At 42.5% G+C, this 12,934-nt stretch overlaps 1 protein-coding gene across 3 annotated transcripts in view; it reads left to right on the top strand.

The window, feature by feature from the left end:
- The window catches only part of magi3b (membrane associated guanylate kinase, WW and PDZ domain containing 3b), a 142,026-nt gene that overhangs the window by 106,781 nt on the left and 22,311 nt on the right, over positions 1-12,934 (top strand). For all 3 annotated transcript variants that reach the window (XM_088308483.1, XM_088308486.1, XM_088308484.1), the window contains exons 4-8: positions 1,344-1,550; positions 7,593-7,755; positions 8,128-8,207; positions 9,471-9,528; positions 12,373-12,473. In XM_088308483.1, the coding sequence (XP_088164609.1) occupies positions 1,344-1,550; positions 7,593-7,755; positions 8,128-8,207; positions 9,471-9,528; positions 12,373-12,473 (609 nt within the window). The remainder of the gene's footprint in view (positions 1-1,343; positions 1,551-7,592; positions 7,756-8,127; positions 8,208-9,470; positions 9,529-12,372; positions 12,474-12,934) is intronic.

Below are 12,934 nucleotides of genomic sequence, written 5' to 3'. Positions count from 1 at the left end.
ACAGCAGGTGGATCGACGGGAGAAGCTCTCTTTGCATCCATCCTTCTTTCCAGCCAATAGCAGTTTCTGACATGTGCATTATGTGCAGTCGCAAAAAGAAAATGCATTGTGAATATTTGTTTCTATCGTGTAATGGAATGACACGGTGGTGTGAGATTTGTCTCAAGGCTGACTTAGAGCAAGACTTCGGAATAAACCATATCATCATATGCGACCTGAAAGCGAGAGCATGGCGCTACCAGGTAATCGGGAATCGATGCAACGGAGGAAGGTTGTAGCTCACTAAGACAACAGGTACATGAGTTCTTGAAGAAAAAAAAAATTGAAGGATGGAATTGGGAAAAGCTCCTTGTGGAGTCTCCCACTGTAGATGAGCTGCAGGTTAGGAGTATTGGGGAATCAAAGGAGACGTAAGTCACACGTATCGCAAACATGGACAGAAAACGGTCAAAGAGATCAGGTACGCAATTCAGAAATGGAGATGGTAAGCATGCAAGCGACCATATGTCAAGTATGTCAGGGCAAGATGCACACGTACGCGCCTATAAAAAGATGTTAAACACCACTCTAAGGCCTGTGACGTTGGCGTGTTCCGTGTTAAGTACATGAAAAGATTCAGTTCTCTTGTGCAGCTGCATCAAAATAAGATTTCTTTTTCCAACAGGGGCTAATTAAATTGCAGTTCCCAGTGGTGTCACTCTCTGTTCTTTAATTAATCTCATTAAAAATCGTGATCAAAGCGCAGCCGGCACTTATTTGGCCATCATTTATGAGATGGAAATGATCGACCTTGGAAATGGATTACCTGCAAATAAATGGAGGTGAGTGCATCCAGGAGCACGCCATTTAGCCAAGCGTCCTCATTTTTCTACACTCAGATGCCCCTCGCATCCTCCCCATCACTTCTCTTATCTGACTAAATATTTGTCATGTGTAACACGAGGTTTTTCTTCATTAGGGGGGAAAAATTGCAAGCTGAGAAGATAGCTAATTGCCGAATTCAATGAACAGTGTAATTAGTCTCTGGAAAATTCCAAGTGGAGTGATTTTAATGTTACATGAGTCAGGAAAGCCCCATGTTGCCTGTCTCATGAGGAGGAGGAGTGGGTTAAGAAACGCTTAGGAAGACGCGCACAGACAAATAGACAATCTCATTTGCCTTTGTATTACTCAAGGTAACCAAGTTGGTCCATAACCTGTCTCACTCTTGACCGCATGTGGTCACAGTTTGAGCAGGCTTCATTTATTCATATCCGGAAAATCCATTTTAAGTCATCTTCTTTGTCCTCACGAGTTCCGTTCAGTTTTGGCTCAAAATCTTTTTCTTCTCACTCTTTGTTAAGGCAACTTCTATGGGACACCGAAGCCCCCCGCGGAGCCCAACCTAGTGCAGCCAGACCTGGTGGACCAAGTCCTCTTCGACGAGGACTTCGGCGGAGACCTCCCCCGCAAGCGTACCACCTCGGTAAGCAAGATGGACCGCAAGGATAGCGCCGTGCCCGAGGAGGAGGACGATGACGAGAGGCCACCGCTTGTCAACGGATTGCCTGGTGAGTCCGTTGTCACGCTAAATCAACAGGCCTTTTTTCACCATATTGTCTCCTCCGCATCCTCGGGCGAGTACGAGCCACGCGGCGTCAGTGTAACTGTCGGTCTCCATCATTTTAGTGGAAAGAGGACTTTTTGCAGATTGTACACGATTTGAGATGTTAAACACATTTTTGTCTGACCTTAACCTGAGGAGCCTGGTCGTATTTACTTAAGCGGGTACGCACATACCAATAGTAGCAGTAAGCTCAATTCAACTCACTTTACACTAAGCAACAGTTTGGCAAAGAGTGAACATTTCATTAAAATGAGGCTTCCAGTTTTTAATCCCACTCCCAGTAGAGGTTTCCTGTCAAACTAAATATAAAAAAACTGAAATTGCACAATGAATTTTTAAAACCATCAAAAAGTGTTACCCTTGCTAGCTAATTGCTAGCATTTAATAGAAAATGCCAATGACATGCTAATGCTTAGCATTGCTAGTGGCACTTTTAGAACCTGTTTAGGAATCAAGAATATCCCAATACTCACATGTATATATTTTTGTCCTCTACAAAAAAATTTCTATGAATATTACAAAAACTTACTGAATAGTGGAAGAATTTCATCCTTGTGTCTGCCTGACTGTATTTTACGTTATACATTATATTATACAGCCATAGTAAAATTTGTTGGTTTATTTCCATTTATTTTTTTTGCTTGTTAGCATATTGCGCTGACGTCTAACTCCATGGCTAATGCATGTGGAACTGTTTGTGTTGGTGGAGCGGGAAAAAAAACAGATTAAGTAGATGAAAATAATAATTGTTGTCACTTATTATTATTATTATTATTATTATTATATAACACCAAAAGCATTATGGGCTGCTGTCTTGATGTGCCTAATTTTATCACATGATTAGGTCAAAGCCACTAGGCCGCATTTTCATGACGGTGATACAAGTCGAATGAGTTCAATTTAATTACATTTTAGAACATTTTATCACATAAAAGAAACCATTAGTCTAAACACAAATAAACGATTCATGGGCAGTCAAACAGTGAGGGCAACATATGTACAGTTCGGACATTTCAGATTTCCCAATTTTATTGAAAGTGGCATATGTAGCAAAAAATGATAATAAAAAACTTAAATTCACCACTTGGTAGAAGTACGTGTGCTACTGCACGACCTTAAAGTTGTAATGGCTGTGACATTGATCGAAGAAAGCACGCATCTGTTAAAAAAAAAAAAAAAGGCTCTTGGATGTGACGTACTCTTGTGCATTAAAATTCAGCATAAAAGGTGAATACCTGCTTAGCACGCATATCATGCGAATACAAAAAGTAGGGGCACTTTCAGAAAAATAGTGCAAGAATATGTTTAATGTAGTAATTATGCTAACATGGGGACATTAGTCGCACTTGTTCTTGCGTTCTCCTCTACACTAAAAGAGTCCACTTCAAATCCTGAAAGTGTATTTTTAAGCACTTTAAGTTGGAGGTTGACCTGCTCACATTTATATACTGTTAGTAGTTTAATACTTGCGCTCGTTTATGCAAATATTAAGAATGTTGGAGGTAAACTCTCATTAGCATGTGTTCAACCTTTGCCGAGGTGCCTTTCAAAAGAGCACACCAATTTTCTATACATTTTAATGTGATACTTCACGACACTTGTGACAGCCCTTCAGAACGGACACAGTGGAAATTGTCAAATGAATCACTACAGTGCGCTTGATACACTAGCTGTTAGAGTGACAGAATTCAGATTAAAACTAAAGGGCGAAAAAATTTAACTGATTTTGTCCTTTTTATTTATTTTTTACCTTGTTCTAACAGCGAGGGTTCATGTTGCTGCTTACTCAGCTGCACTGAGCATCCATACAAATCCTCGGTGTGTTTATCCAACAGCTTATTCATATTTGAACCCAAATACACACAGAGAAACAAAAAAGAACTGCTTTTTATGGCCACTGAACGACAGCTCTGATTCAAGCGTTGGCGTGTTGCTCTCGGGGCGGCCATAGATGGGCAGAGTTATGGTTGAATTGAGAACGAGGTTAATGGAAAATATGAGTGTTAAGTCCCTCAACTCTTGACTTGTAAGCGTCTCGCCATCTCCTCCCGCCAACCCTTCCATGGTCCTTCTGTAAAGTCGAGCAGGGCCTTCACCCCGCTGTGACCTCAACTGGCCTCATTGTGTGGCCTCTGTCTCTCTGGGCCCTGAAGCAGCACAGTTCAGTTTCGATTGGTTTTCTATGATCTGGCTTGGAGGCTGGAATATGACATCTGTGTCGGATCTGGAAATAGACTGCTTGCGCAATAGTCCTCCAATCAACAGACTGCAATCATTTTAGCTCGGCCATAACATTGCCAAAAACAAACACCAAGCACCATCGATTGGTGAAATGTGTTCCAAGAAATTTGCACCAAACTGTAAACAGATATGATTATTATTATTATTATTTTATTTATTCATTTATCTTATTTTTTTTATGTAATAGATCGCACACGGCAAGAAAAAAACAAAATGTGATTTCATTGGGTCTTCCACCAAAAGAGATGTATCTAAGAGGGTGTCAATACATGCACTTGGCACCAGGACACTCCATGCCTGTCACCTGATCAGCATTTGGTGGTGTGTTGGCTCTGATGATGGGGAGAATGCCGGGCAGACCCAAATGTATTGTGAGAGTCTGCTGGGAACGTCTGGCATAGTCCCCTGTCAAAGGTAGTTTCAACTCCCACGGGAAACCAGGGGACATTGAGTCAGAGTGGACCCTGTTACGTGCCTCCATTGTCGAGACCGCCAACTGGAGCTGTGGCCATGAGGTTGTCCGTGCCTGTTGTGGTGGCAATCTTTGGTGAACACCAACAGTGAGGGATGCCACCTAGTTCGAGGAGAAGCCCGATTGGGCCTTTTTGCCTGTGGGACTCCGGAGGAAGTTGATGAGTACCTACTGGCCAAGCAGAATGTAGCTTTGGCAACATTGAGGCAAAAACCCGGGAGGAGTTTGTTGAGGCCATGGAAAACAACTTCTGGACAGCTTCGATGACTCTACCATCCGGCATCTCAGGAAGGGAAAGCAGTTCACCATTAACACTGTGTGTAGTGTAACTGGGCCCTGTTGAACTCAACTCGGGATGCCGTCAGTTGGTGATGGGAAAACTTTGACGATCTCAATTCCACCAACACGACTTCCTTCGAGGAAGCACAGTTCGAGGAATCTGAGTCTGGGCTCTGTACGGAGTCTCTGGATTTTGATGGGCTGTCTGGTTGACACGCTCCTACAACATCGAGTGGAACTCGAGCACAGTGCAAATGGATTGGTAGTGTGGGTGGCGGTACCCCTTTTTAACAGGTGGGATTGGAGAATGTGTTCTAGCCAGGCGTGAGAAGTTTGCAGCCAAATGTGAAGCGGTTGGAATGAAAATCAACACCTCCAAATCTGAGGCCATGATCCTCAGTCGGAATCGGGTGGAGTGCAGTCTCCTTTTCGGGGATGAGATCCTGCCCGAAGTGGAGGAGTTAAAGTAACCTGCGGCCTTGTTCACAAGGTGAGGATGGAGTCTGAGATCCACAGGCGAGTCAGTGCCGTGTCTGCAGTGATGCGCAATCTGAATTGGTCAGACGTTGAAGAGCTGAGCCAAAAGGCGATCTATGTTGCTACCCTCACCTATGGTTGCTGTGGATAACGACCAAAAGAAAAATATGTTGGATACAAGCAGCCAAATGAGCTTCCTCCACAGGAGCTGCCTTAGAGATGGGTGAGAAGCTCAATCATCCAGGAGGGGTTCAGAGTCCAGCCGCTACTCCTCTGTATTGAGAAGAATCAGAGGATGTGGCCCGGCGATATGGTTAGGATACCTCCTGGACGCCTCCCTGGTGAAGTGTTCTGGGCAAAGTCCCACCGGCAGGAGGCCCCGGGGATTACCCGGTAGGGCTGGGCGATATGATCTAAAATCAATATTGCGGTAAATTGGGCAATTTTACCTCGATAACGATAAATGCACGATAAATTCCCCCTGAGGACCAAAATCAAAATAAATGCAGGAAATGCATATTAACTGCTTTTTATTGACCAACTGGTACACATTACTTTCAATGAAAAATAAAAGTACAAAATCATTTGAATAAACGTTCCAAATAGCTTGCTTTGCATGACTTGAACAATGTCACAAAGAACAGGAGAAAAAGGGTACCTCTCACAAAATCTTTTTCTGCAAATAGATTGTGCCGAGATGCTGTAATGCTATTTGCAAAGGCCTAGATTTGTGTAAAGGTATCTTGTAAACAATATAAATATTGCCATGTGCAAAGGAGCTAGTCACCTGTAAACAAAATGCTAAATAGAATGAAAAAAAATGTCAATGGAATGCCAGTGCCATATAAACAAGTGTGCTTCATCAGGAAAATGTGCAGTCTCGAGTACGCTGGTGCGCGGTCGCCACTTGTCTATGTACTGCACATTCAGGCTCAAACAGGGATGCATGTTGCGACTCGACCACAAGTCGGATGTGGATGCAAAATGCTTCACATGTCTCCGCTCCCGTCCCGATGTTGTCCATATCGGGAAGTACGGTTTGCGACAAATGTTTTCGTACCTCTTGTCGGCTACTTTCATGAGGCGTTTCAATCCTGTGCGCTCCACTGTAACTAGAGGAGCTATATCTTTAGAGCTATGTGCTCGGCTATCGCATCCACCTCTGAAACGTTCTCTCGTTTGGTGTCGCCTCCGTTATGGGCTGTTGTCACTTGTCCAAACTTGCTCCTCACTTTGAACATTTAGCACAAGCTCCAAGTCAGCAGCATGGTTGTGTTGTGGGTGGTGAAAAAGAAAAGGTTGGACGCGCTGTTTTTGTGCTTACGATGCACTTTGCAGTTCATGTTCTTTTGGTTAAACATCGTCTTTATGGAACCCAAAACATTTCCAAACGACAGATGTCGAATTTCTTTTCAGGATAAGCGCGACAGGAACAATTTCAACTAACGTTACGTCGTCTTCAGCCGTGTCAGCCGCTTCTGAATTTGAATCGCCAGCTACGAACTTGTTTACATTCTTGTTCAGAAGGGTGGAGTCACGTGACGACACGCGCTGTAGCCATCTTAAAGGGGCATGAACATCGCCGCAGACAGAAAAGACTTCTTTTTCTTTTTTTTATACACCGAATTTACCGACATGGGCAAAATGATGTCGGTCATTGTAATACATTTCGGTAACGGTAAATTTTCGGTTTATCGCCCAGCCCTGGACACCCGGGAGGGACTATCTTTCCCGTCTAACCTAGGAACTCCCTGGGATCCCTCCGGAAGAGTCTGAAGAAGCGGCTGGGGAAAGGGAATTCTGGGCTTCCCTGCTAAAGCTGCTGCCCCCATGACCCAAACCCGGATAAGATGTAGAAAATGGATGGATGAATGGTTTTGCCTTAAGACTACATTTGGGGTCTGAGGTATAACCAACATGATAACGTGAGAGCCGACTTTGTTTATCCGATTCAGCTGTATGTGACTTGGAATAAAAGCTGAACATTTGATCTTTTGATGTCAAAGCCACAAAAAAAAAAAAGAATTGGCCTCACTCTACCAATCCTTTTAGAGCCCAGTGTATTACAGCTTTTTTCACGGTGAGTGTGCCACATAAAAAAATCCAGAATGATCCTTTTATAACAGCATCTGAGGATGTACGGAGGGAATGAGGAGAGCCTTTATTGCACGACTCTTGTTTATTGTTGAATAGTTTCTCATTAAAGAGAAGATGTAGTCTGTCACCAAATGGAGGCAATATACAGTAAGTATACTGAGGGAGCATGGCGGGCTCGTCTCATTGGTTGCGAAGTATTGTGTCCATCATTGCAGCCCCCCCTCCCCCGAGGGGAGTTTCCACATACATAAGGAATAAGCACTGACAGTATGTGCACATGCAAATACAAAGCAGTCCTTAGGCGGGCAAACATGCGCCATCACATACATGTGTATGATGAACTGCATGGCCCTTCCTTCTTACGGGCTTACTTGGTTCCTTCTTCTGATCACTTCCGACTTTCTGCTTGGTGTCACACAGATCACAAGGCCGACTGGAGGCGAGCCGTGCCCAGCTACGCCCAGTCCAGCAGCACCATGGACTTCCGCACGTGGAGCTCGCTTCCCCGCGACGACAGCCTGGAGCCGCTTCCGCTCAACTGGGAGATGGCTTACACTGAGACAGGCATGGTCTACTTTATCGAGTGAGTTGCGTGCGACAGCTCTTTTCTTTTTGGTTATTTCTCAAAAACATGTACAAACCATTACTCAAAAGCAAGCACAAACGTACTGCATCAACACACCTGACATATGACTCGACTCTACCTGCAGTTACATGACATAATTATTGTATGTGATGCACCAAAAACACAAATGTAGAGTAGGTATGGGCAACTAAAATGCTGCGTGGTGCCCAAATTTTTCTACTGGGGCTCCACATAGGACCGCACGCATCCTAACCAGCTGTGTCACAAAGAGGCTTTTTTAAATACAGACAAAATATGTGCATATGTTCAATATATCTTTCGGGTGTGGTTGTTCCTTTAATGGTGACGTCGGTTCTTTATGCTCTTCAGTCACAACACCAAGACGACCACGTGGTTGGACCCCCGCTTGGCCAAAAAGGCAAAGCCTCCTGAGAAGTGTGAGGATGGAGGTATGTATAAGGTGGTATCATCAGTGCCATCATCAAGTTTGCGCCTCTTATTAGACACAAACGTTGTTAGCTAATGCTAATGCTAATGCTCAACATTCAACACAGTGCCATCATCAAGTTTGCGCCACTTATTAGACACAAACGTTGTTAGCTAATGCTAATGCTAATGCTCGACATTCAACAAAACACATTGCTGCTTTCTTTACCTTTTGGCTTTGATGACTGTTGGAGTCCAAATGAATAACACCACTTCTTGATTCAACCTCCAGTACGGTATAGCCACATTTTTTTTCTATTCCAGCCTTTTACATTTTACTCTACCACCATATTTGCTCCCAGTAAACAAAGTCCAATTTGAGAGTAAGATCTTCAGCATAAAATTCTCAGAGTAAAGTTTACATTGAATATTTTACTCTCAAATTTGACTGTTTATTGGGACCAAATATAGTCTTTTGTGAGTAAAATGTACTCTACGAAATTTACTGTGTAGTTAATGTATTCATTGAGATGAGTGTCAAGAGCGGCACAGTATAAATATAGTCTTTTTAGAGTAAAATGTCAGAAATGTACTGTGTATGGATGGACAGACACTACAGAAACAGAACTATTTGTATATAAGCCATTTAAAGGTCAAGTTGACCATGGAACAGATTATAGCTATTTCTATTATTTACCATGCATGGGGACAAATCCAAAAAGCCTCCCCAAACATATTGTGCATGGTTTACATAGAAAAGAGAGTAATTTATCCGGCAGGGATGAGTAGAGATCGTTAAAAGTAGTTCAAATGAGCCTGTGGTGTCGTGTGTTGGCTTCACATGCGTTCCCCCAAAGTTCACGAACTCATCAGTTAGGCTTGCATGTCCAAACAAGACAACTGAAGAACAGCTTCTTCACATGAGCTCAATTTAATGAATATTCACTGTGACCCCGCATCGCAGGATGCTAATATAGGCCTTAAATGCACTCGAGCTTCAACCAAACCAATCAGACTCTCCTAGTCCCCTTTTTTTTTTTTAATGGACGATTTCAGCAGGATGAAGGAAAGCGGGCTCTCTGAAAAGCTTCCTCTTGCATGAAGAGCTCCTTTCTCTCTCCCATCCTTTGTTCCCTCCTTCTGCCTCATCTGTTCATCAGGGGCTTTGCATCCAAGCCCACTTGCTAAACGATCCCGGGCTGTTTCCAAGTCAAACAACACGAGACCCTGATGATGCTTGTCTTCTAAACACGGTGCGTCTGTCTCCCTCTTCTCTCTCTCTGCAGAGTTACCTTACGGCTGGGAGGAAATTGACGACCCACAGTACGGCACATACTACGTAGAGTAAGTTTTATTGATTCATGCCTTTTTCCCAGCACGCCGGCGGGCTTGCTAGTAAACAATGTGCCTTGACGCGACGCTTCCTTGTAGATGCACACAGTCCATTTGAACAGTGAGTGTGTACCATGTGGCCTAGTAGTGTACATTAGCCACGCACCGGCATGCATCAATATACTTTCTAAAAATAAACATGCATTCCAGCAGCAGTCTCCCTTTCTATTGTAATATTACAATTTAACCACACTGGACGACAATATTCAATGTTACCCGTTCGCATACTCTTTCTCCGATACGACTGATAGATTTATATTAGCTTGTGCACATATATTTTGCAAATATACAACACATGAACTATTACAATATTTCCAGTGCATGTACCGCAAGTGGTATGCGGGCTCTCTCTTGTGGTACATGAAAGAATCATTATTTAATACCGTTTTTTTTACTTTTCCTATATTTGAGTGCAGTGTTCATGGTAACTATAACTGGTCTTTCACTTTTCTGGGTTTTTTTTCACCTATTATGTCTTCAGTGCACAATGAAGGACAGGTTCCCGCTATAAATCAATAGGTAAATTTGGAAATGCTTATCCCAGAATATAAGTGGGTTCGCCTATATTGTTACCGAATTATGAAACTTTTCATTTTCACTTGATGTGTCCAGTACTATTTATTAATTATCCATATCTTTGTTAATCTATTTATAAAAATGACATATAATCACAGGTAAACAATTGAATACTCTTTCATGGTTGTACACTTACGACTATACACATACTGTTTATATGTGGTGCAATTCACTGAGTGCAGCTCCGAGCTCCGATCTGCCTCACGTCATCAATGCATGATCCGCGAACGAGCACACTTTGATGGCTCAGTCCAGAGGCACAGCAAGTCATTTGGATGTCCAAAGCAAACAGTCAGAGAACCCTCCCCATTTCCCTCAACCCCAACCCCCCCACCCTGTACTTTTGCTAATTTTGGACAAAATGTGAGTTATGTAATGTAGGCCACTTTGCTTTTTATATCCTCGACACTCAACCCTTTTGCAGTAATTAGGAATCACATTAGTCAACATTTAAAAAACTGTAGTTTATCTTTTCAACCATTTTTATACTGACACATTATTGATGGAAAGTATCACCACGTCACCCTCCACTTCGTATATTTTGAATTATAAAATGTGAAATATTGAAGCCATAATTTATTTACAAATGTCTAATTATTACAAAATGGCCATTTACTTTGCTTGATTTCTGGAATAGTCCAGTCAATTAGGTCTGATTCATGACATGCAGTCTCATAAAATCCTTAATCCTTAACCGATTCTTTCCAACTCTGGCTCATTATGGCTGTGTCATTAAAATCTATTCAAATATGTCCTCTATTTTGATATATTTGTGATTTTCTTTTATTTTTTTTCATGTGAAAATCTGATGTTGCTTATCTCGGTCCAAGGAATGCTCAGGAACAATAAGAGGGAACGTTGTTCTCAAGTACTGTTCACATTCACAATCACACATAAATGACCAGAGTATTATTTTTCGAAACTATATCACACTAATAAACACACGCTAGTGAAATACTATTACAAATATCCACTGAAATGTGTATATCACTTGAACTATTACATAAACGTACTAGACTGTTTCACAAGTAGTGTTTTTCATCACATGTACATTTACACGTACACCTCACACAATCCACATGGACTTGTAATTTAGCATGCAGGCTCGCGGCTGCATCACTTGTATTACTGCACATAAACATTTTACACACGGGAGCTGTTACGCACTGCTATTACTGTTTCTCACATGTGCTAATAAAAATGCATATTGTTACATATAACCCTCAAATGTATGATTACAAACGCAAGTATCATTGCACATGAACTGTTACACATATACCTACCTATATGTACTATAGAACACAAATATTATTGTCCATGCTGTACAATGTGAATTATACGTGCTATTCTATACACTGCATACAAGTATATTGTACGCAACATACATCATAGGCGCTCTCCACTAATGTACTGCACTATGTCTCATCACCAGCTGACCAAGCAAGTGAAGTCAGTGCTGCGCTGTAGCAACATTCTGGGTCCACACGTGATGAGTGTGTTTGTGTGTCACGGGATGTTAATGTTTAAAAATAAACATCAGAAATCCAGCACACGTCTCGTTGCGTCCATCTTGGGCGCGGATGCTCCTGCCTAATGTAAAACGCCTGCGAGAAAGAGCAGATGATCAGGAGGCCACCAGTGTTTAAGTACAACATTATGAATTCAGTGTGGTCTCCCCAGGCTTTGTGGCAGGGCTGTTTTTCGACAATAGGAGAGGTGATTTAAAAAAAAAAAAAAAAGGGAGGGGGGTTGGAGGAGCACTCAGCATTTTATTGGTCAGCCTGTGGGAGGAATCCTGCAAGGTAGCCGTGACAGCACTGAGATGTTGTTTGGACAAGCGGAGTGGACACGAGATAGATGGAGAGCTTCAGCTTGACAACAGCTCACCGTGGAACAATGGCTTTTGGTTTCTCTGCCAGGGGGCCAACAGGCAATTTAGCTTGTTTTTCCACAAGCAGGCGTTTAGCAGGGGGAGTTCATTTCCTACAATATTAAATGGCGGAACGCTATTACAGAAGGAGGCGAGCCGGCCTTTGCTGTTCGTGTGCTGTGTTATTAATGTGTGGATTAATAATAACGGGTGCCGTCGGCTTCGTTTACAGCGCGGACGCATGCATAATTGACTGCAGCAAAGCGACACGCCTTACTCGGCACGTGGACATAAACAGTATATATTGTATGCGCATTGTGCACTCCCTCATGTTTTTTTTTGTTTTGCAGCCACATCAACCAGAAAACCCAGTTTGAGAACCCGGTCCTGGAGGCCAAGAAGAGGCTCAGCCAGGGGATGGCTACCATCCAGAAGGGGGCCACGTCTCATGGTAGCACGCAAATATTTTTAACATTTTAACCTTTTCGTTCATTGACAGTTGACAGCGATATTTTATGCGGGTTTTCTACGAGTAATCCACTTTCTGGCCACATTCATAAAACATGCGCATTCGGACAACTAAATACTCTAAATTGGGTTTACTTGTTGATGGGATTGTGAATCCGCCCTGCGTTTGAATGGTGACCAGTCCAGAGTGCATCTCGCTCACCTGCAACCGAATTCACCTTCAAATGATCTTTCATGTCATATTTCCCTAAAATTTGAGGACTTCTCTTAAAGTGCCAAACAGACACTGATGTGAAAATGTTTTTTAAAAGTCATTCTTGTGAAAAAGCAGTGAAGAAAAATTATTCAAATTAGTCCCTATTATCGATATGTGGGTAATTTTTTGTGGTGAATTCCAGTGTTTTCATCGTCAACCGTGAAAAGTTCTCCCAAAAATGAATTCAA

Source organism: Idiotropiscis lumnitzeri, chromosome 11 (assembly GCF_059441095.1).
Source record: "Idiotropiscis lumnitzeri isolate Australia: NSW breed Sydney's pygmy pipehorse chromosome 11, RoL_Ilum_1.0, whole genome shotgun sequence".
Taxonomy (NCBI): Eukaryota; Metazoa; Chordata; class Actinopteri; order Syngnathiformes; family Syngnathidae; genus Idiotropiscis; species Idiotropiscis lumnitzeri.
Note: the sequence above shows the minus strand (reverse complement) of the source record. Positions and strands in the feature narration are given on the sequence as shown.